At 46.1% G+C, this 24,588-nt stretch overlaps 1 protein-coding gene across 1 annotated transcript; it reads right to left on the minus strand.

The window, feature by feature from the left end:
- Window positions 1-2,872: 2,872 nt before the first annotated feature.
- CSTL1 (cystatin like 1) lies at window positions 2,873-7,179 on the minus strand. The gene is made up of 3 exons (XM_037810883.1): window positions 6,964-7,179; window positions 4,034-4,147; window positions 2,873-2,956 (listed from the first exon to the last, which is right to left on the minus strand). The coding sequence occupies exons 1-3, from the start codon at window positions 7,177-7,179 to the stop codon at window positions 2,873-2,875; spliced, it is 414 nt and encodes a 137-aa protein (XP_037666811.1).
- Between the last annotated feature and the right edge of the window lie 17,409 nt (window positions 7,180-24,588).

Consider the following 24,588-nt stretch of genomic DNA (forward strand, 5'->3'; position numbering starts at 1 on the left):
CTTTAGCTAGGTTGCCTCCATCCTCCCTTTTCCCTGAGGCCTCATAGGCAAATGTGAGGTTCATGCTCGTGCGTCAACTCTCCTCTTCTAGAAATGCTCTCTCAAGTTGCCATTAGGGCTGTGTGAGAGGCCCTGTTCCCCCAGGAGGAGAACAATGGTGGAGAGTAACAAGGCACCCTTGGCCCGGGTCCTTGCTTGGGTCTAATGCCCACCTTTCCCCTCAGCTGTGAGCTGCCCGAGGGCAGGGACCAGGAGGCTGTTAGTTAAAAAAGCTTATAGAAAAATAAGTAGCTAAAAATCAAAACAGCAATGGTCTACTATCTTTAAACAGTATTTTCTTCTTAATGCATGACATTCCTTTGCAAACCCTAACTGAAATCTTATTTTAAGTCTCCCACAGAATCCAAATTTAGTAAATAGCATATTGTCCCAGACTATAGGACACCAAGAGAAAAAAAATGTCCAAATCCCTATAGCTGATTACTTACGATTACAAACTGCTGCACATAAGAACACTGAGAAGAGCAAAACATGACCAAAGATACAGTAAGAAAATGTTGGAAGTAAAGTAGTTATCTTAGGTTAGTTTCTTTTTCTTACTGCCTTGTTATGGTCTCTTTGAAATGTTCTTTTATTGTATGTTTTTGTTTGTTTGTTTTTTTAATTTTTCATACAGTTGATTTAGAAAAAAAAAAGTTTAAAAAGAAAAAGAAACAAGGAAAAAAACATGCAGAGCCCCCTTGAGGAGCTGGTGAAGAATGCAGGGGTATTGGCCTGCCCCACCTCCATGGTTGTTAACATGCCCACAGACATAGGGGACTGGTGGTTTGATGGGTTGAGCCCTCTACCACGGGATTTGCCCTTGGGAAGGCTGTTGCCGCAAAGGAGAGGCTAGGCCTCCCTATAATTGTGCCTAAGAGCCTCCTCCCGAATGCCTCTTTGTTGCTCAGATGTGGCCCTGTCTCTCTAACTAAGCCAACTTGACAGGTGAAATCACTGCCCTCCCTACTACGTGGGATCAGACACCCAGGGGAGTGAATCTCCCTGGCAACGTGGAATATGACTCCCAGGGAGGAATCTAGACCCGGCATCATGGGATGGAGAACATCTTCTTGACCAAAAGGGGGATGTGAAGGGAAATGAAATAAGCTTCAGTGGCAGAGAGATTCCAAAAGGAGCCGAGAGGTCACTCTGGTGGGCACTCTTACGCACAATATAGACAACCCTTTTTAGATTCTAATGAATTGGGGTACCTGGTGGTGGAGACCTGAAACTATCAAACTACAACCCAGAACCCATGAATCTCGAAGACAATTGTATAAAAATGTGGCTTGTGAGGGGGGACAGTGGGATTGGGGGGTGCCATGGGGATCACACTCCCGTTTGTCTAGTTTGTGGATGGATGAGTGGAAAGGTGGGGGAAGGAAACAAACAGACAAACAGACAAGGGCACCCAGTGTTCTTTTTTACTTTAGTTGCTCCTTTTCACTTTAATTATTATTCTGGTTATTTTTGTGTGTGTGGTAATGAGGGTGTCGGGAATTGATTTTGGTAATGAATGTACAACTATGTAACGGTACTGTGAACAATCAAATTTACAATTTGTTTTTTATGACTGTGTGGTATGTGAATATATCTCAATAAAATGAATAATAATAAAAAAAAAACATGACCAAAGAATCAGGAAAACAAGATACGATATCACCGAAGACTGAGATCAATCAACATGTGACTATGCTTCATTCAATTTTAACCAGAGACCCCTTCCTCTACCTATACAAACCCTAACTCACATCCTCACTTTGAACTGGTTTGGGGAAGATTCTTCCAATTCCTCACAGGTACACTTGCACTAAAATCACCTTATCATTGAGAGACACATTTATCCTTTTTTTTTGTAGCGCCAGGTCTGGCAGGCCCTTCTATCGGAAAGAGCCGTCCTCACGATATCAGGGTCAGCGACACCAGCAGTGAGCTCACAGGGGGCTCAAAACACACTGCCCAGCAGGCCTGACACCACGGCCCTTAGAAAGGCCTGCTCGCAAGGTGGGCCATGGCTGGCATCGGGGAACTTGAATGATGCACGGCTCCCTACCCTGATGTAAAGCTTCCCCTAACTGATAGAGATGGTTCCCTGTGCCTACACAGTTTGGTGGAAAGTGTGGTTTATACCAGGTGACTGCTTTCCTTCCGGAGTCTGGGATTTGGGGACATGCCTGGCAGAGGGTGCCTAAGTGACCAGCCTCTGGTGAAAACCCTGGGCACCGTGTCTCTAGCGAGCTTCCCCGGGCAACCGCATTTCCCACTTGCTGCTACAGTTAGGTGCTGGAGGACTCGAGAGCATCTGGTGTGACGCCCCGGGGGGAGGGCTCCTGGTTTCCTCCGGGCTGTGCCTTTTCCCTTGGCTAGTCATGCTCTGTGTCTTTCCACACTCGCACATCCTAGCTGAATCCTCTGAGTCGTCCTAGCAAATTGCTGAACCTGGGGGTGGTCGCAATGGACCCCAACACACTCACAAAACCACGTGGGAGTCACAGTGTTATATGCATATGAGAAAGAAATAGGGTTCCTTCAAGCTCAGGCCAGGGGGCAGGGATGTGCTTGAATTCAGAAAAGACAGAGCGAGAAAAGGGCTGCAGCAGACAAAATTGTGGGATTCCCTGCAAGAGTTAACGGTTAACAGCCCTCTGCTCACATTGCATCAGCCTCTAAGTCCTTTCAGAGAGAAAGAAAACGTGTGTGTGTATGTGTGTGTGTGTGTGTGTGTGTGTGTGTAGAGACTCCAATGAGAGAGCTGTGGTCTTTTTGGAATTTTATAAGGGAAAACGCACAGCAAGCTGGCCCAAGTCTGCAGCGGAGCGTCTTTGCACACTTAGGCATCCAGACAAGAATTGTTCCAGAGCTGGTAATAGTTCATCCAGGGCACAGTGTATATCAAAAAATCACAAATCAAACTCTGCAGAAAGAGAAAGAGAACAGTTAGCTCATGGCCATATTGTTTGCAAAGCAAGCAAAACCATTCTGCCCGCCAGGTGCCCCCTTCCAGGAACCCTGGAGCCATCCATGTGGCTGTGGGTGGGGGAGCAGGCCCTGACAAGTGTCCCCTGGGTGACAGGACCCCAGGATGCAGGCACAGTAGGACAGCGAAGGAGCCACAGCTTTGCCCAGCCCAGGGCTCCTGCACGGGCACCTGGGGCCCAGGTGGAGAACCGTCCTATCTTCCGGCTTCCGGCTGGTGGCGTTAAGGGGGACCAGGAAGAGCTGGGGGTGCTGGTGGAAGTGGACATTCCTCTGACACCTGGAGAGTGAGCACAGGGGCCCGAATGAGGACCCCAAAGGAAAGTAAAACTGCTTCAACCTAAGGGCCAGGGGAGGGGGCCGGGTGGGAGCAGGGTTCCATGCTGGGGCATCACAGGGGTTCCGGGGCACTCCGAGGCCCCCTCATCCTTTGGCTGTGGAGGCTGTATCAGGAACGGTGTGGCGAGACTGCCCCCCTCAAGAGCCTGTCTTCTTCAATTGTATAAAAATGTAGCTTATGAGGGGTGACAATGTGATTGGGAAAGCCATATGGACCACACTCCACTTTGTCCAGTGTATGGATGGATGAGTAGAAAAATGGGGGTTAAAAAAAAAGAAAAAAAAGGCATCCAGTGTTCTTTTGTACTTTAATTGCTCTTTTTCACTTTAATTTTTATTCTTATTATTTGTGTGTGTGTGATAATGAAAATGTTCAAAAATTGATTTTGGTGATGAACGCACAACTATATAATGGCACTGTGAATAACCGAATGTACGCTTTGTATGACTGCATGGTATGTGAATATATCTCAATAAAAATGAATTTTTAAAAAAACAGCCTGTCTTCTGCCCCATCGGTGGCCCACGGTGCCAGGCAGCCCCCCAGAGCTGGCCCCAAACCCTTCCCCCATCCACACAGCAAAGTCAATATCCAATTAATGGCGCTTTTTTAAAAAATTTCTAATTTGTCCCTTTTTCGTAGCAAGTTCCTTCTCACCTCATGTTCACCACATACCTTTTTTAGCTTTTTATGGCTCTGAAGGGGGCAGGAATGCGTTTGACTGCTGTTCCTCTTGCATTTGGTCCGGCTGATCCTCACCGTAACCATGTACTCCACTCCTGTCGTCAGCTACCGAGAAGCAACTGCAGTTAGTTTGGACTCCAGTTGCCCAGCATCTGACCCTCTCCAGGAAAACCTACGACTGGGAGTGGCACCCTGGAACCACCATCCCTGCCTCCAGGCTCTCCCATCAAGGCCCGACTCCCTCCTCCCTCCCAACCTGAGGACCCGGTAATAGCCAAGGCCCCCCAGCTGCCCTCCCGAGGTTCTGAACCCAGGCCTGGGCTCTGAGTTGGGTTTGCTGCTGCGGCCACAGGTAGCTGCTCTCCTGACTCCTGCCCATCCTCAGGACCAAGCTTCGTTGCCTGGCAACCACAAGCGACTCCCAGATCTGTACACCTGGTCCTCACAATGCACAAAGCCAGGTCCTACCCCTCGGCCCTCCCAGTCCCTTCTCTCCCTGTTCTCTTTCACAACCAGCAAGAGAGGAGGCCGTTAACAACACAGCTAAAAGCGTGAGCTTTGGAATCTCTTTGATTTGGAGTCTGGGCTCTCCATTCGCTAACTCCGTAACCTTGAGCAAGTTACCCAACAGCCTCAGCGACTTTTACAGAGTGAGAATAATCATTGTGCCGGCTCATGGAGTTGTTACAGAGGTGCCACGGAAGCATGCACAGGAATAATTTAACAAGGTCCAGAACATCACACAGTCTATGAACACCAGCTATCAACACCAACACTGTTACTATTACTCTAAAGCATTAAAGGAGCTGGACTAACAACACAAGTTCCAGCTTTATCCGCCACTAACTCCATCACCTTAGAAAAGTCCCTCCACTCAAAGTCTCAGTTTCCACATCTAGTAAATGGGGACAACAATGTCAATTTCCTTCTCGGATGCATATGAAGGAAGGGGGCATAGTGAATCCATGAGGCATGGAGGGTGCTTGCCATGGGCTCCCTTTTGATGTGACTTCTCTTCTTTGACTCAGGTCCAAGCATGAGGCTGGGAAGTCTCAACGGGCTAAAGAATGTGATAAAGAATGTGAAAGCCCTTTGTGGACTTTCCCACCCAGAAGTGAGACTCTAACAACGGGTTGCCTCAGTACTGTTCCTGGTTGGAAACTGAACTGAATTCCCTGAGCAAATATGTGGATTAGAGAGTTCTGGGCCAGTGAGGTGAGAAGTTCCTAGAAGTTTCTTGCTTACTTCTCCGAATGTCATGGGTCAAACCAAAGGAGATGGGTTGGGACTCTGTGGGGTGGTGGCAGAGAGGGAGAGAGCTCCCGCTGTCCATGGAGGAAGGCACCCTCCAAAACTTCAAGACAGGGCAGCAGGGAACTTTGAGCCTGAGGGTCATGCTGGAATCCTGGTGTCAGCATCAGTGGAAGAACCTCAGGGAGCAGGTGCTCCGTGCTAAGCGTATCTCTCATCAGAGAACAGTTAGGCAGAAGTTGGCATCTCACAGAGTTTGTGCCTGGTGCTATCCCCCAAGCACCCTGGATGAAACTAAAACACTGGTCATAAATTTAACTAACATTAACCAACACTCCAGTGTGCTTTCTTTATGGTTGCTGGGAATCTTCATGATAACAGAAAGTGTTTCACATGGATGTTGGCACCATGCTAAATACTTCACTCTCGTTCTTCCCACTCTGCAGATGAGGAAACTGAGGCCTGGAGAAGATGAATGACCCTTGGCCAAAAGCGCACAGTCTGGAGGAGGCGGGGCTTGGGGGCTGCCTGCCCAGCCCTCTGTGAAGGGTCAGGAGGGGCACAATTAACAGAAATAGGGGTGGGGTGCTCAGAGACCATGATTGCCTAGCTACCAAGGAGACAGCCCGCTCTGTCCACTCCTCAATTTGAATAAGTTTGCTCATAAACAATTATTTTACAGTTGGCTGTTAATGATAACAGATTTCCCAAGACAGACCTCCCCGGATTCCCACGCTTATCCTTAAACAAAGCCTTCAACAGAGCAGTTGTGCTCCACGGCCGCCCCCTTGTGGCCAAGTCGCTGCACTGCTCCTGGTCCCGATGGTGGGCAAGCCCGCCGTCTTGCGGCCACGGTGGGTAACTGCGCCAGACGCGCATGGAGCACATCCACGCGGGGTGTTGGCGAGTCCCTCGTCTTTGTCACACTAGCACTAGCTGCCCGCTGCCCTAATAAATAATCAGTTATTTTTTTCCCAAATCCGGCAAATTGAACGAAGATACGTTATCGCCTCTGCCCTAATTTCTATAATTTACTATTTGAACTTCAGGGGCAGGGGAGGTGGCAGACAGACGAACAAATTTAAATGGTTTTCAGACAGCTTTTCTTTCCTCTATCACCCTGCAATTGATGCATTTCAGGGAGACTTTATACATAGAACAGATGAAAGTGGAGGTGATCTCATTGAGATCTACTTCTCACTCCCCCCGCACCCCAAAACCCTCTGTGTAATTCCAGGTTGCCAAAGAACACAGAAAATCCAGCCTTAGATTTCACAAACCTGGATATTGAAAAAAATATTGTTGGGGGGAACCTACAGAAAATTAGCAAAGTTTATATTTTGCCGTTAAAGAAGATCAAATCATCCTCATTTGTTGTCACTGTGGCTTCCTTGAAAGGAGGTTGGACTTAGTTTCAGAATGAGAGGCAGCTCTCAAGAAAGAACAGTGGAGAGCCTCCTTGGATGTTTTTGCTTCAGACTAGTAGCACCCACGTTAGGGTTGCACTCCAGTCTTTGGACTAGCAGTTAGGATGCATGGCTGAAACGCCACTAGGGTCTGAAAAATTCTAAAGCGAGCTGGTTCCAGGTTCAGTGGGGTAACACCCCACTTGGTGTTACCGTCGCTTGGCACTCTCTAGGAGCCACGTCTGGAGAAACCGAGACACCAACCTGCACCTGACTTCGAAGTAGCTTGTTGACTCGATACAAGTAGGTGTCGTTGCTGGCATTGTTGTAGGCTTCAATGAAGTAGCTGAGTGTGGAGTTCATGTTTTTCTTGCTCATGGGCTTCTCCTGGAAGCCCTCCCACCTTTGGAAGTGGCCCAGCTTGGCCACCAGGATCAGAACAATCAGCAGCAGGGGGTTTCTCTTGCATCCAACCCTCATCTCTGCAGCTTCACCAAACTCCTGTCCAACTGCAGGGTAGGAGGCACCAGGCAACAGCTCACTCACTTGGGGGCAGCCCTTGCCAGTAGAGGGTTTCCTGGGAGACAGCTGCAAAAACCACACACACCAATTTTTTAAAAGAGTTAAGACCAATCCTCATCCCTCCCAGACCCTGCTCACACCTCGGACCCAGGCACTAGCCAGCAAAATCTGCTTGCGTGGAAGCCAAACCCACTCTCCCCTTGGTTCGCTTCCACACACTCAAAACTCCCATTCAGTTCTTTGCTGATCTGGGCAAGCAGAATTTCTAAACTTCTGCCAAGGTTGACAAGATCCCTCCCCGGCTTCCACAACTAAAGGGGAAGAAAGCCTCCCAAACTGACCATCACAGCACCAGGAATTAGGAGAGAGGCCCACCATTTGTGGGAATCAGGGAAGGTTAATATTTGACCTGGGATAAAAGGAATTGAGACATGAAACAGGGGTGAGACACCACTTATCTATCTGGGATGTCAACTGTCTAATCAAACCATCAGTTGTTTCTTGTGCTTCCCTGTACTCACCTGTCTCCTCCTGGACACAGATTTCTCTCTGCTGGATCCCACACTAACTATGTGCCCTGGGGCTAGCCCTTGATATCCTGGTGTGACCCCGGAAGAGGTTTGTGAGGTAATCCCAGCCTCTTTATGAGGGAGGAATAAGGCATGAGGCTTGGTCAGAAATTAATCCTGCAGATCCCTGAAGGTTAGGGCTGTCTGCACCCACAGATCCATAAGAGCTCCCTATTTGTCAGGCATTGCAAAGGAGGGAGCCCAGAGGGGATCCTGCTCCTGAGAAGGAACATTAGTGGGACAACTGACAAAACATGGATAAAGACTGTAACTCAGCTAATCACTGTATTGAGCAAATGTTGACTTCCTGATATTGACCACTGTAAGATGTTGGCATTTAGGGAAGCAAACTGAAGGGTATATGGAAACCCTCAGTGCTAATTTTGCAATTGTTTCATGAGTCTGAAGTGATTTCAAAAGGAAAGTTTAAAAATGCCCCCAAACAAATTGTTACTACTCTGGTCCATGAGAGGCAGCGTGGTATGATGGGGAAGCCTGAGCTTTCAAGTCCAACTGTTCTGATTCAAATTCCAGCTCTGCTGAATCTCCCTGAGTCTCAATTTCTTCATCCACAATATGTGCATGGAAATAAATACTGATACTTGGATTGGGGTGGAGACAAAATGTGGGTAGGCAGAGAACCCGTTCCCCAATCCGGTGTGGATCCTTCCCTCTGTGTGATTATTCCGTGACCCTGACCCCGCCCACTTACGCTGGGGGTCTGTTGGGCCCTTCTTGCCCCAGAACCCAGATCAGCTTCCACCAGGAATATCCTGCTGGGATCCCCCCTGTTCTAGTTTGCTAATGCTGCAGAATGCAAAACACCAGAGATGGACTGGCTTTTATAAAAAGGGGGTTTATTTGGCTATACAGTTACAGTCTTAAGGCCATAAAGTGTCCAAGGTAAAACATCAGTAATCAAGTACCTTCACTGGAGGATGGCAAATGGCGTCCGGAAAACCTCTGTTAGCTGGGAAGGCACGTGGCTGGCGTCTGCTCCAAAGTTCTGGTTTCAAAATGGCTTTCTCCCAGGACATTCCTCTCTAGCAAGCTTGCTCTTCTTCAAAACGTCACTCACAGCTGTACTCCGTTCAGTCTCTTTGAGTCAGCATGTTTTATATGGCTCCACTGATCAAGGCCCACCCTGAATGGGTGGGGTCACACCTCCATGGGAGTATCCCACCAAAGTCACCACCCACAGCTGGGTGGGGCACATTCCAAGCAAATCTAACCAGCACCAAAACCTCTGTCCCACAAGACCACAAAGATAATGGCATTTGGGGGACACAATACATTCAAACCAGCACACCCCCAATGTGCCCTCCTGATTCCCAGAGCCCACCTTGCTAGGGTTTGCCCAGAAGTGGAGATGGCAGGTTTGGAAAACAAAGAGACTTGATCTATAGCCAACAGGTTCACAGAAACTAACCTCCACATGGGTAAAAAAAATATATATATATATATGTATGTGTATATATGTATATATGTATATGTGTATATAAGTATATATGTGTATATGTATACATATATGTTTAAGGATTCTGAGTAATACATGAGGCCACTCAGACCTGGACAACCCTGGACGCCATGAAGTCGGGGACCTGCCCACCAGACTGTGTACCTGAGGAAGGAAAAGGAACATTCAGTGGGTCATATTAGAAAACCCAGGAACGTGATGCTAAAAGCACCAAAAAATAAATCTGTTTAAGAAATACACGCCTTGGCTACATCCATAAAAGAAGAGAAAAATAGGGAACTGAAAATCTCTGTGGAATAAAGGGGAAATGGTGTCCCTGGATATGTTCATGGTATAAGAGGAAAATGTAGACCCATGGAATAATCCATGGAATACTTGAATATAGGGACTTGTGTTATTTTGCTAAAGCTGCCAAAATGCAATATATAAGAAATGAGTTGGCTTTTATAATGGGGATTTATTAACTTACACATTTACAGTTCTGAGGCCTGAAAATGTCCAAATAAAGGCATCAACAGGAGATGCTTTCGTCCTGAAGATTCGATACCAGTGATTCTCAAGGCACATGGAGAGATCTGCTGGTCTCTCCCTTCTCTCCTGGGTTTGGTTGATTCCAGCTTCTGGCTTCAGTGGTTTCCTCTCTGTTTCTGTGGTTTCTCTCTGCTTCTGTGTGTCCTTGTCTCTCAGTTTCTCTGGCTTTTCTCTCCCAGCTTCTCTGTGTGCTTCTCTGAATTTCATCTCTTATAAAGGACTCCAGTAAGAGGATTAAGTAATCCAGTAGCCTTGACTCTTGAAGATGATTGTATAACTATATAGCTTCTCTGCTGTGACTGTATAATTGTGGAAACCTTACTGCTGACACTCCCGTTATCCAGTGTATGGACAGATGAGTAAGAAAATAAAGACAAAAAATAAATAAATAATAGGGGGGATAAGGAGTATGGGATGTTTTGCCTGTTCTTTTTTATTTATTTATTTTTTATTCTCTTTTTTGGAGTAATGAAAATGTTCAAAAATTGATTGTGGTTGGAACTTTGAATAGGAAGTGAGCTATGGTAGGTCTGTATAGATTAAAATGAAATAGCAACACATCCTAAAGTAATTTGGGTGAAGAATAAAAATATATATTCAGGGCCTCCCTGAAGAGCTGGGGAGAATGCAGAGAAATTGGACTTCCTCACCTGGATTGTTGCTGATGTTCTCACAAACTTTGGGGACTGACTGCGTGATGTGCTGAGCCCTCTGTCTTGGGGCTTGCCCCTATGAAGCTTGTTGCTGCAAGGAGAGGCTAAACCTGCTTATAATTGTGCCTAAGAATCTCCCCCTGAGTGCCTCTTTGTTGCTCAGATGTGGCCCTCTCTCGCTCTCTAACTAAGCCATGTTGGCGGGTGATCTTGCTGCCCTCCCCCTTATGTGAGACCTGACTCCCAGGGGTGTAAGTCTCCCTGGCAACACAGGATATGACTCCCGTGGATGAATCTGGACCTGGCATCATGGGATTGAGAACATCTTCTTGACCAAAAAGAGGATGCAAAATGAAACGAAATAAAGCTTCAGTGGCTGAGAGATTCCAAATGGAGTTGAGAGATCACTCTGGTGGACATTCTTACACACTATATAGATAACACTTTTTAGGTTTTAATATATTGGAATAGATGGAGGTAAATACCTGAAACTACCAAACTCCAACCCAACATCCTTGAATCTTGAAGATGATTGTATAACAATATTAGCTTACAAGGGGTGACAGTGTGATTGTGAAAGCCTTGTGGATCACACTCCCTTTATACAGTATATGGATGGATGAGTAGAAAAATGGGGACAAAACCTAAATGAAAAATAGGGTGGGATGGGGGGGTGATTTGGGTATTCTTTTTTTATTTTTGTTTTTTATTCTGATTCTGATTCCCTCTGGTGTAAGGAAAATGTTCAAAAAGAGATTGGGGTGATGAATGCACAACTGTAGGATGGTGCTGTGAACAGTTGATTGTACACCATGGATGATTGTGTGGTATGTGAATGTATCTCAATAAAATTTAATCTAAAAAAAAAAAGAACAAATGTGAATATAAATAAAAAGAACAACTATGAATATAAAAAAAATTGATTGTGGTGATGAATGCACAGATATATGATGATATCGTGAACCACTGATTGTACACTTTGGATGATTATCTGTTATGTGAATATATCTCAATGAAATTGCTTTAAAAAAAAAAGGAAGAAGAAGTAGACCCACCTGGGGCAGTTCTCAACTGAAATAACCTAATCAAAACGTCCCACTCAGAATAGGTCTACGCCCACAGGAATGGATTAACTTTAAGAACATGAACTTTCTGGGGTACATGCAGCTTCAAACCATCACAGGACCGAAGTCCTTTCAGTGGAAGACGACGAAACTTGGTGCCACTGGTTATGCCTACAGATTATGGGAAAATGTGGGGACTGGGCATCCATGACATAGGTTGAAAATAGGAAGCATGGTTATGTCCATAGATTAGGGGATAGTAGGAAGATTATTTCCATAATATAAGGGAATGTCATGAAATAAGGGGAAAATTGAGAAGTCACATCCATGGAGCAGGGGGAGGTCGGGTCTTGGTCACATACATGGTATAAGGGGAAAATAGGGGCCTTGGTTCTTTTCATGCAGTAAGTAAAAAGAGGGGGCTTGTCATATCCATGAATAAGGGATCATAGGGAAGCTGGTCGTGTACATGGGATTAGGAGAAATGGGGCCACATTTGTATAGGAATAAGGGGGAATTAGGTGCCAGGTTATGTCCAGAGAACAACAAGGGAGCGGGGGACCTGTTTATTTTCATGTAACATTAGGAATATAGGGTTCCTGGTTACGGCCATAAAATAACAGGAATATGGTGGAATCGTCCACGAATATGTCCGTGAAGTGAGAGGAAACAATGGGGACCAGTTATGTACATGGGAAAAGGGGAAAATAGGAGTCCCAGTCATGTTAATGGAATAAATGGAAAATAGGAGCTTGGTTTTGTCCATGGAAGGGGGGGGCGGGAATTGGGGCACTGTTAGTGTCATAAAATCAGGGAAATTGGTGTCTCATCCTGTCGAGGAATAAGGGTAAAATAGGGAACATGGTCCTCCCCATAGACTGTAGAATAAAGTGAACTAGGAGCTGTGGTTATGTGCATGGAATGAGGACAACAGGAGCCCTGGGAAGGTCCATATGAATAAGGAGAAATAGGGGAAATAGGGGCCTGGCTATGTCCACGGGTTAAGAGGAAAATACTGATCTTGATAATGTCCCTGGACAAGCAAAAAGTAAGAGGAAAGTAGAAGCCCCGTTAGTTTAAAAAAAAAAAAAAGCTTATACAAAAATAAGTAGCTGGGAACCTAGAAGATGGCGGCTAGGTGAGACAGGGCTAAGGTACACCTCTGTGGAAAACACTAGATAAGGACCAGAGAGTGACTCAGAATACCGGTTACAGCGATGTGCCAGCTGGACGAGATCTGCTAGTTCCCAGGGGCTGTATACTTGGTGAAACTGAGAGTCTGCATTCTGAAACGAGTGAGTAAGCTGGCTGAAAGTCCCACAGCCACGCGGCGATCCAGAAAAACCAGGGTTTGGCATCTGGAGACCAACGGGCTCTTTTAATAAAAAAAAAAAAACAAAAAAGAAAAAAGGGGAAAAGCCAGGAGCGGCTGCAGGTGCGATCAGCTGCAGGTGCAATCATGGGAAACACACAGTAAAACATAGCAAGATGGGGCTGGGCTGGCCTTTCGGTGTCTGGCCTGGAAGATAGCCCACTGCAGATATCCCTGGGGCCGGGGGAATGGAGCAGAGAGCCAGAAGCTGAAGGAATCCCCATGGCTAGCAGCTCGCTCCCGGGAGGGCTGGATAAACTCCTGCCTGGGGCCGTGCCCACAGCCCAGAGCCCCGCCAGTTGTCCCGGAGCTGGGAAGGAGGAACTGTGCAAGAAGGGGGTTGTGGAGACGCCCCGTTCGGCCATTTTTGCATCAGGCTGAAAGTGAGCTGGCTTGGCCCGGTGGCCCGGGCTTCCCTTGAGGGACGGCACACTCTGATGACGTAGCACAGCATTCCTGCAGCAGAGGTCCTGGAGGATCGTGGCTGGGCGGGGGGACCTGCTCGGAGATGCCAGGGACACTACGCCAAGTCCGGTGGTTTGTGGGACAGCGAGAGAGAGGGGCTGGGGCTGAAATGAAATGGGGGCTTGGACTCTTGCGGTGGCCTTGAATCTCCGGGAACCGGGGGGATTTGAATACTGAGGCTGTCCTTCCTCCCTGACCACCCGTACAAGTGCCCCGCATGCAGGGAGGACAGTTTCAGCAACACACCCAGGCTGAGTTCTCCGGCTGGACCCCACAAGAATCCTTTCCCCATATAACGCAGGGACAAGGTGGAGAACTGACTTGAGAGGTATAGATGACTCACAGACGCCATCTGCTGGTTAGTTAAAGTGTATGTCACCAAACAGTGTTTCTGAAAAATTAGATAGGTTTTTTTTTTTTTACAAATTAAAAGAACCCTGTCAAGCAGAGCAAATGCCAAGAGGCCAAAAACAACAGAAAATCTCAATGCATATGATAAAACCAGACGATATGGAGAATCCAACTCCAAACACACAAATCAAATTATCAGAAGAAATGAAATTCCTCGCAGAATTAATCAAAGAAACACAATCGAGGAATGAAAGCGTGGCAAAGGATTTAAAGGACATCAAGAAGACCATGGCCCAGGATATAAGCTATATAAAGAAGACCCTAGAAGAGCATAAAGAAGACATGGCAAGGCTAAATAAAAAAATAGAAGATCTTATGGGAATAAAAGAAACTGTTGGCCAAATTAAAGACTCTGGATATTCACAATACAAGACTAGAGGAAGCTGAACAACATCTCAGTGTCCTAGAAGACCACAGAACAGAAAATGAAAGAACAAAAGAAAGAATGGAGAAAAAAATAAAAAAAATAAAAATGGATCTCAGGGAAACGATAGGTAAAATAAAACGTCCAAACTTAAGACTCATTGGTGTTCCAGAAGGGGAAGAGAAGGGTAAAGGTCTAGAAAGATTATTCAAAGAAATTTTGGGGAAAACTCCCCCAACCTTCTACACAATATGAATACACAAAGTATAAATGCCCAGCGAACTCCAAATAGAATAAATCCAAATAAACCCACTCCAAGACATATTCTGATCAGACTCTCAAATACTGAAGAGAAGGGGCAAGTTCTGAAAGCAGCAAGAGAAAAGCAATTCACCACATACAAAGAAAACAACATAAGACTAAGTTGTGACTATTCAGTGGCCACTATGGAGGCGAGGAGGCAGTGGCATGACATATTTAAAATTCTGAGAGAGAAAAATTTCCAACCAAGAATACTCTATCCAGCAAAACTCTCCTTCAAATTCAAGGGAGAACTTAAATTTTTCACAGATAGACAAATGCTGAGAGACTTTGCCAATAAAAGACCTGCCCTACTTCAGATTCTAAAGGGAACCCTACCAACAGAGAAACAACAGAAAGAAGAAAGAGATATAGAGAATTTTAATAGAAATATATAGTACCTTACATCCCAAAGCACCAGGACACTCATTTTTCTCTAGTGATCACGGATCTTTCTCCAGAAGGGACCGTAAGCTGAAACATAAAACAAGCCTCAAGAAATTAAAAAAGAAAAAAATTGAATATCCTCAAAGCACATTCTCCAACCACAATGGAATACAAACAAAAGTCAATAATTTTTAAACTGTAACTCCACTATTTACTTCCTACATGATATAAATTACACAAACCCTAATGACAAATCAGTGGTTTTGAACTCAATGTAAAATATGTAATTTTAGACAACTATATAAAGGTAGGGGAATGAAGGAGTATAGGAACATAGTTAATATGTCCTATTGAAGTGGAGGTGGTATCAAAGAAAAACAAGATTGATATGGATATAAGAGGTTAATTTTAACCCCCACAGCAAACACAAAGAAACTATCAGAGAATGTAACCATAGAGACGAAATGTAGAATTTGGGTTAAGAGAAATGGGGGAAGGGGCAATGGGGAGTTAAGAAATGAGGGTGGAGTTGCTGTTTGAGGTGAAGGGAAATTTCTAGTAATGTATGGTGGGAAAGAGCATTACAACATTCTAAAAGTGATTAATCCCACTAATGGAATGCTAGGGAGGGGATGGAATGGGAAGATTTAGGCTGTATACATGTTCCCACAACTAAAAAAAAAAAAAAAAAAAAAAAAAAGACAGTCTAACTAGATGACAATTGAATGCTAAGGATGAACTTGGATGGGACTGGAGGATAGAGGACAGGTGGCTCGAAGGGACACAGTTGAGGCATAAGGTAAAGGAAATATAGAATGTAAGCTTTGTATCATTGTTGAACCTGTTGTACTTAGCTGTGCTTAACGGTATTGCATAAAAGAATGTTCTTGTTCATGGGAAGTGTATACGTGAATTATAGTGCATGTTCAAGGATGTGTGCAGCTAGCTCTCGTATGTTCAGAAGACAGAGCAATAGATGATGGATGATAGATAGGAAGGGAGGGAGGGAGGGAGGGAAAGAAATAGCGATGTGACAGCAGGTTAAAGTTGGTGGATTAAGCTATCGGGGGAGGGGGTTCAGGGTATGATGAAATTCTTTGTATGGGTTTCGTATTGTTATTGCAACTGTTCCTATAACTTTGAATTTATTTCAAAATAAAAAAAAAAAGATATATAAAAAAAAAAAAATAAGTAGCTAAACAGATGTGACCTTTCTCTCTAAGCCAACTCAAGGGACATGACTCCCAGGGGTATAAATCTCCCTGGCAACGTGGGACTGACTCCCGGGGATGAGCCTGGCCCATCGTGGGACTGAGAAAATCTTCTTGACCGAAAGGGGGAGGAGAAATAAAACGAAATGAAGTTTCATGGCTGAGAGATTTCAAATGGTGTCAAGAGGTCATTCTGAAAGTTATTCTTATGCGTTATATAGATATCCCTTTTTAGTATTTAGCATATTGGAATAGCTAAAAGGAAATACCTGAAACTGTTGAACTGCAACTTAGTAGCCTTGATTCTTTTTTTTTTCAATTTTATTGAGATATATTCACATACCATGCAGTCATACAAAGCGTACAATCAGCTGTTCATAGCACCACCATATAGTTGTGCGTCCAACACCAAAATTAATTTTTGAACATTTTCATTACCACACACACAAAAGTAATAAGAATAAAAATTAAAGTGAAAAGGAACAATTAAAGTAAAAAAATCACTGGGTACTTTTCTCTTTTTTTTTTTGCCCCCATTTTTCTACTCATCCACCCATACACTGGACAAAGGGGAGTGTGGTCCACATGGCTTTCCCAATCACATTGTCACCCCTCATAAGCTGCATTGTTATACGATTGTCTTCAAGATCCAAGGGTTCTGGGTTGTAGTTCGATAGTTTCAGGTATCTACCACCAGCTACCCCAATTCATTAGAACCTAAAAAGGGTTGTCTATATTGTGCATAAGGGTGCCCACCAGAGTGACCTCTCGGCTCCTTTTGGAATCTCTCAGCCATTGAAACTTATTTCATTTCATTTCACATCCCCCTTTTGGTCAAGAAGATGTTCTCCATCCCACGATGCCGGGTCCAGATTCTTCCCTGGGAGTCATATTCCACGTTGCCAGGGGTATTTACACCCCTGGGTGTCAGACCCCATGTAGAGGGGAGGGCAGTGATTTCATCTGCCAAGTTAGTAGCCTTGATTCTTGAAGATGATTGCATAACTAAGTAGCTTACATGGTGTGACTGTGTGATTGTGAAAACCTTGTGGCTCACACTCCCTTTATCCCAGGTATGAACACATGAGTAGAAAAATGGGGACAAAAAGTAAGTGAATAATTGGAGAAAGGGGGGTATGGGATGTTTTGGATGTTCTTTTTTACTTTAATTTTTCTTCTTTTTTTCTTTTTTTTTGCAGTAACGAAAATATTCAAAAATTGATTGTGGTGATGAATGCACAGCTATACAATGGTACTGTGAACAATCGATAGTACACTTTGGATGATTGTATGATGTGTGAATATATCTCAACAAAATTGAATTTAAAAAAAGAAGTAGCTAAAAATCATAGCAATGGCAATGGTCTTACATCTTTAAATAATATTTTCTTCTTAGTACATGACATTCCTTTGCAAACCGTAACTGAAATATTGTTTTGAGTTTCCCATAAAAACCAGACAAGAAGAAGCTGGGAACTCCACAGCTGATAACTTAAGATCATGAAATTATGCACGTTAAAGGTAACCCTGAGATAAGCAAGACATGATCAAAGTATCAGGAAAACCAGACACGGTAACACAGAAGACTGAGATCAATCAATACGTGACTATGCTTCATTCAATTTTAACCAGAGATCCCTTCCTCTCCCTATACAAATCCTAACTCACATCCTCACTTTGAACTGGTCTGGGGAAGATTCCTCCAGTTCTTTATCAGTGCATTTCACCTTCTCACTGAGAGACCTCTCCTTTGTAGGGCCGGATCGGGCAGGACCTTCTATTGGAAAGGGTTGTGCTTGCAGTATCGGCCCTAAATATCCAGGGATGAGAAGAAAATTAGAGACATGGCCATGCCAATGGAATAAGGGCAAAGGAGAGGCCTGGTCAAGCCCAATGAATAAGGGGAAAATAGGATCCTTGGTTATGATCCTGTGATGAGACACAAATAGCTTCCCTGGTAGTGTAAATGAAATAGGGAGGGAACTGGGGACATGGTTGAGTCCACGAAATAAGGGGAAATGGGAACCCAGGTCAAGTAATGGAATGACAAGAAAATAAAGGCTCTGGTCATGTCCAGAATTGAGAGGAAAACAGGCGATCACATTATGGCCATGGAATGGCGGGGAGAGGGAGCTGGGTTAAATCCATGGAACAAGGAGGTCTCTGGTCATATCCACAGAATAAGGAGGAAAGAGCAGCCCTGCCTACATCCCTGGAAAAAGAAAGAAATGGGGGCCCTGGGTTTGTCCATGGATTGTGGGGGAAAGTGGGAACATGGTCATATCCATAGCATAAGGAGAGATGGGAGCAGGGTCAAGTCCGTGGATTAAGGGGGACATATGGGGGCTGAAACCCAAACAGTAATAAGAAATAGGGGGGCTGATTACGTCCATGAAATTGGGATCCTGGTCCTGTCCATGGAATTAGGGGAAAGTAGGGGTTTCTGGACATTTCCATGGAGAGGGGGAAATAGTGGCCCTGGTCTTGTCTTGGAACAAGGAGGAAATAGAGGATCTGTTTTTTCCTTGGAATAAGAGGAAAAAAGTTTACCTGATTACAGACACAGAATAAGAGGAAAATAGGGGCCTGATCATTTCTGTGGAATGAGGGTAAAAATTAGGCATGCTGATTATAAGATAGACCAAGGAATAACAGGAAATATGGGGCCTGGTGATGTCCACGGAATAAAGTGGGGAGAGAGGGAGGGATTACATAGGGCACGAAGAAACTTTGGGTGATAGATGTGTTCATTCTATGGGCTGTAGTTTCACGGTTGCACACATATATCAAAACTCATCAAGTCATACTCTAAATACTTGCAGTTTATTGTGTTTCAATTACAGCTCAATAAAGCTGTGTGAATGAATGAATGAATGCACAAATGAAGGATGGGTGTGGACTTAAGCACAGTGCTTCCTATGAATGGACACTCGGTCTGGGGGACCCCTTCTGCACATGTGCCCCTTGCCTGACCACTGCCTGAAGCATTACTGGAGAAGGGGCCGCACCTCCACCACTGTCGCCAAGGTGTTGGGTTCCTAAGGGCCGAACATGGCCCCAGCAGAAGGGAGTCATTTCCTCAAAGGGTTCCATGCCCAGAGAGCCACCTGGAGGGTGAAGGAACCTCCAGGAACCCACAGGAAGGCAGGGGTGGAGGGAAATTGAGCACAGCCAGGTAGAGGCAAATAGGCCCATCTGGGAACTGTAAGTGTGGGGTCTCCACGGAGCTCACAGACTCCAGGTCAGCCACTGCACATCCTTGCCCCAGGGCCTCAGTGCATGAGTCTGGGGACACTGTTCCAACACTAGCCCCCACCCCACACCTCACTGGTTCTGGCAAAGAAAGATCCGGCTGAAGGATCATTCTTCCCTGTGCCTGGTTCCACGAGCTGTAAGAGGGGAGGCAAATTTTGGGGTGATGTGATGTTCACACACGTCTGAGCTCTTCAATACTCTCAAATATGAAGGACTTTTTACTGAGAGTACCAAAAAAGGAACCCAGAAAGAAGTATGGGGCAAGCCAGGATTTCATCCCAGAATGGGAAGGAAATGGTCCAGGGAACAAATTTAAGGGGGAGTAAAAAAAGAATGGGATTGCATTTTTGCTTGCTTATTAACATAAAGGGTTTGTTCAATAAAGTGGGTACAGTTCCTAAAACATCACTGAATGCACCCAGAGGAACAGGATTCATGTCCTCAGTTTCCAGTTGTCACTCAGGGTGCCACTAACTCAGGGTTCTTTATGTAGTGGGTGAAGTGAGCTTTGGTCCTGCTCCCATATCAAAGCTGGGAAGAGCTTTGGTGTAGACCTTGTTCAGGTTGTCCATTGGTGGGTTACAAACCACCCCAAAACCTGACAGCTTAAAAGAATAATTTCTTGTTAACCTCTCATGGTTTAGTGGGTAGATTGGGCTCAGCTGTGTGGTTCTCCCGCCAGGTCTCCCACATGACTGCAAGTGAGATAGAAGCCGGGGGTCAACTGGGCTGGATGTCCCAGGTGCAGGCAGGTATTGGCAGGTGTCAGCAGGTGCAGCAGGTGATGCTGGAATTCAGTGGGAAACCCTGTGAGTGGCCTCTCCCTGGTGGGGGACGGGATATAATTTCCACTGCAGTTACTTAAATGCAAATCCTGAGAGCAGTATAAGGCCAAGGTCTGTGTGCCAGCTTCAACCTTGGGCTTGCTTCCCTCCTGCTTGCACAATGGCTGTCACCAGGCTGCCTTCTCATCTGTGTCCACATCACCCACAGAAACACAGCTCCCTCTCTGGGAGTTATATCTTAAGAAAGAGGTGCTACCTTTCCCAAGAGCCCTAGCCAACCTGCCCTCCCATTTCCTGGGAAGGCGAGGTTATAGCACCGTTGCTGACCCAAGCAAGGCAGCCAGTGGGCAGGTTGTGTCTCAGATCAGCCCACAGGCTGTGTGGATGGGGGTCCCAGGAGGGCCCTCGATAAGCTGCACAATTTCCTGGGTTTGCCTACTGCCAACCACACCTGGGATTCCTTTGTCAGCACTTCTTACCAGGGACAAAAGAAGTAGGAAGCAAACAAAAAAAAAAGGGGATTTTCTGTGTTGTCACTGCCAGCAGTAAGGCTCTCTTATGCTGAACAGTGGAGTCAGGAGATGTGGAGGGTTGCTGGCTCTGGCTTTTTGATTCACTCCTTTGAACATTGCCCTGGTCCTTCTCTTGTTATTGCCCTCACCCTGGGATGAATTTCTCTATCTCCTCCTTGAATCCAACTCTCTCTGGCCCGCAGAGTACCCCTGGATCAATCCGGCCCAAAAACATGATTCATTATGCTATGCCTGTGATTGGAAACCAAAATGGGGTGCCCTGGCCCAAAACCCTCTCCCTGAATCTCAGGCCCTCCATATCCCAGTACTACCTGCATACTCCCAAGAAATCAGCCACCATACTGTGAGAAGCTACCCTCTCCCTCCCTGCCAGGGAGAAGCCACCCACAGGTGCTCCCGCTGACAACCAGCATCACTTGCTGCACCTTCCTGCCCCTGCTGTCACCTGCCTGCACCTGCCTGCACCTGCCAACACCTGCTTGCACCTGTCTGCCCCTATTAGCACCTGCCTGCACCTGCCATCACATGCCTGCACCTGCCCACACCTGCCAGCACCTGCCAACACCTGCCTGCACCTGTCTGCACCTGTCTGCCCCGCCTGCCCCTGCCTCACCTGCCTGCACCTGCCAACACCTGCCTGCACCTGTCTGCACTTGTTTGCCCCTATTAGCACCTGCCTGCACCTGCCATCACATGCCTTCATCTGCCTGCACCTGCAAACACCTGCCTGCACTTGCCTGCACCTGCCAGCACCTGCTTGCACCTGCCAACAGCTGCCTGCATCTGGGACATCCAGCCCAGTTGACCCCCAGCTTCTACCTGACTTGCAATAATTTGGGAGACCTGGTAGAAGAACCACCCAGCTGAGCTCAAACCACCCACAGACCCATGAGAGGTTAGTTAGAAATTATTCTTTTATGCCACCAAGTTTTGGGGCAGTTTATAATCCAGCAATGGACAACCTGAACACTCTGGTTTGCTACCAAATGTTTAACTGCCTCCCTTTTCTTCTGCTGCTCCTCCTTTTCCAAGTTCTAAAGCCACAGTTGTGCTCTTTTCCCTCAAACCTGTTTTCTTCTCCCTAAATGGCACTGTACTACTCCTTCAGTTGTGTGAGTCAGGAACTGCAGTCACGCTGGCCCCTGTCTGCCTCACTCCCACCCGTCCCACGTGTTCAGTGTCTGGGAACCTGCCCGCTCCTCTCATCTCCACCACCCCCAAGCAACTCCCACCCTGGCGACAGGCTCCTGCTGCTCTCTCAGCCATCCCAGCTCTCCTCCAGTGTATTTGCGCTCCCTCCACTGGAGTGGCTTGGAGGTACACGCATGAGACACAGCCGCCTGCTACACCTGAGCAGCTCCCATTGCCCTGGGAACCCCCAAAGCCCCAGAGGTCTAGCTCTTAGCATATGCTTTCTCTGTCTTCTTGCTGCAGGCTCTGTGCCCTAAAATTCCATGCTCCTTCTGACTGCCTGGATCCCCTGCTCCATGCCAGAGACCAGACAACTCCTACTCACCTCTCGGAAGTCAGCTCAAATGTCACTTCCTCAGGGAAGCCCCTCCTGACCACTCAGACCTGGTGAGGAGCCCACACCCCTATACTGGGGTAGCTAGATAGAGCATCCCCTGTCCCACCAGTCCGAGAGTCCAGACACTGTGGTTCATTATTCCCGGTGGCGCTTTGGGGTGTCAGGGCTGCCGTGAGGGTTGGGGTTGCTAGGTGACTCAGGGTGCAAGAGAGGGCCACATAGGCAGCCTTTTTTTTTTACACTGAGAAAAATTTGTCACTTTAATCATTTTTAAATGTCCAATTCAGCGGCATTAGATAAATTCCCGATGTTATGTAGCACCACTACTATCTAGTTCCAGAACGTTTTCATCACCCCAAAGGCAAGCTCCATACCTGTTAGCAGTCACTCCCCCTTCCCCCTCCCACCTGCCTCTGATGACCTCTAACCTCTGCATTTGCCTGGTCTGGACATTTCACAGAAATGGACTGGAACACATTCTTTTTCACTGGAGCTTGTCCAGTCGCTTCACAATATTTCCTCATTGCAAAGTTAGTATAATAATAGTAAACATCTCACAGATGATCATGAAAATGAAAAATGGTAAAACGTATAGGAAGTGCCCAGCCCAGCCCCCGGCACATCAAGGCTCAATCCACAACCATTTTAATAAAAAGTAGATGAGGGTCTCTTCCGGGGGTCCATGGAGCAGGACAAGCAGGTACAATGGTGCTGGGGCCTCCTGCTATTTCTGGGAAGCCCCCCCCCCCCTCCATGCCTACTGCCATCGATGCCAACTCTGACAGAATCCCACTTGCAGGAGAGGCATCGGGCAGCGCAGATCTCCATCAGCCTCCTCCGGTGTTGCAGGCTCTCTCTTCTCTCTGGGGAAATTAGAAGTCTTTTTAAAACAACAGTGCTGAGCTCCATTGGTTTCTTCTCTCTGTCCTCTTACAATTTTTTTTTGTTTTTGTTTTTTTGTTTTTTGGAGCATTGGAAGTCTTCTTTGGCTGCTGGCCTGGATGTAACCCAGTCAGGAAACAGATCAGTTTTTGACCTACCCCGTGGACCTGCTTGAACATCCTCCCAAGTGTGGCTGCAGGGGAGACTGCCCCAGCTGCCCGCAGCTGCTCCCACTGCAGCCCTGAGCCCTGAGCCGCTGCAGGAGGACTTGGCTGACCTTGCCTGGAAATGCCTTCTGTGCCAGCAGCAGGCGCGTGGAATATCAACAACGGAGAGGTGATGCAGATGGTTCACCACTGTCCGTTTTCTCTTTCCCAACTCAGAAACCTGAGAAATGGTGACGCTCAGAAAGTTGGAGAGGATCACAACAGGCTGAGCAGTTTACAGGGGATCCCACCTGGGAGAACCAAGAGATGAAGGGTTTGTCCCAGGCAAATGTCGTCATCCAGCTTTCTGGCTCCTTTCTGAAGAATTTTCCATAACACAGTACAGGTTTATGAGCTCCCAAACAGGCTATTCCATTTTACAGCTATCAAGTCCCATTTGAAAGCAAATAAAAGACACTGAGATTGGCAGGGTGTTTGATTTTTCTGCAGGGAACAGATGACTCAACTGTCCTACCAAAGCAATGAGCAGCAAACCTAAGAGGCAAAGACGTTAGGAACTTCAAGTCTTCAAGTTCAAGGACTCATTTTCGTTCGTGGTTGCTTGTCTTCCATTGATTTGCACCATTTCTTTATTCTTAGTAATTGCTCTTTGTGGGTATAGGTATTGCAGATATCTTTTTCTGGGTTGTGGCTTGTCTCTTCATTTTATTCATGGTATTTGGTGAAAAGACTTCTTAATCTTGATGTGGAAAATGTATCGATTTATTTCTTCTATGGTTTGCATTTTTGATGTCCTATTTAAAAAATCAAGGTCATAAAGCTATTTTCCTGTGGCTTCTTCTAAAACTTCTGAAAGTTTTTAAGTTTGGCATCTCCTATTTATGTCCATAATCCTTAGACTTTTGTGCGTGCCATGTTGCCTAATGTTTGATTCAGAATTTCTGCATCGATGTTCATGAGTGAGGCTGGCTTATGATTTTCCTTTCTCTTATCTTTTTCTGGTTTGGATATCAAGGTTATATAGGGCTCATACAATGAGCTGGGGCATGCTCACAACAGGAGACGCCATGTGAGATTGTCTTCAAGGGGGGGTATTTACAACAGGGTGGGTGCTACAGAACCACTGACAGCCACATAAGCACATGGGCCAGTTTGGATGTATTATGGCCCCCAAAATGCCATTGTCTTTGATGCAGTCTCGTGGAGGCAGACGTATTAGTCTTAATTAGGTTGGAAACTTGGGATTAGATTGTTTCCAGGGAGATGTGACCCACACAACTGTAGGTGATAACTCTGATTAGATAATTTCCATGGAGGTGTGGCCCCACCCATTTAGCATGGGCCTTGATTAGTTTACTAGACCCCTATATAAGAGCCCAAACAGAAGGAACTCAGTGCTGCAGCTTACAGAGA

This window comes from Choloepus didactylus, chromosome 19 (assembly GCF_015220235.1).
Source record: "Choloepus didactylus isolate mChoDid1 chromosome 19, mChoDid1.pri, whole genome shotgun sequence".
NCBI classification, from domain to species: domain Eukaryota; kingdom Metazoa; phylum Chordata; class Mammalia; order Pilosa; family Megalonychidae; genus Choloepus; species Choloepus didactylus.

What these genes read in the sequence shown, in the direction of transcription:
- CSTL1 (XM_037810883.1), bottom strand. Translation starts at nt 7,179, where the DNA reads ATGAGGGTTGGATGCAAGAGAAACCCCCTGCTGCTGATTGTTCTGATC. An exon ending in TACTTCGAAGTCAGGTGCAG is followed by an intron (nt 4,148 to 6,963) that starts GTTGGTGTCTCG and finishes GCTTCTCGGTAG; the next exon opens with CTGACGACAGGAGTGGAGTA. An exon ending in GCCATAAAAAGCTAAAAAAG is followed by an intron (nt 2,957 to 4,033) that starts GTATGTGGTGAA and finishes CTCTTTCTGCAG; the next exon opens with AGTTTGATTTGTGATTTTTT.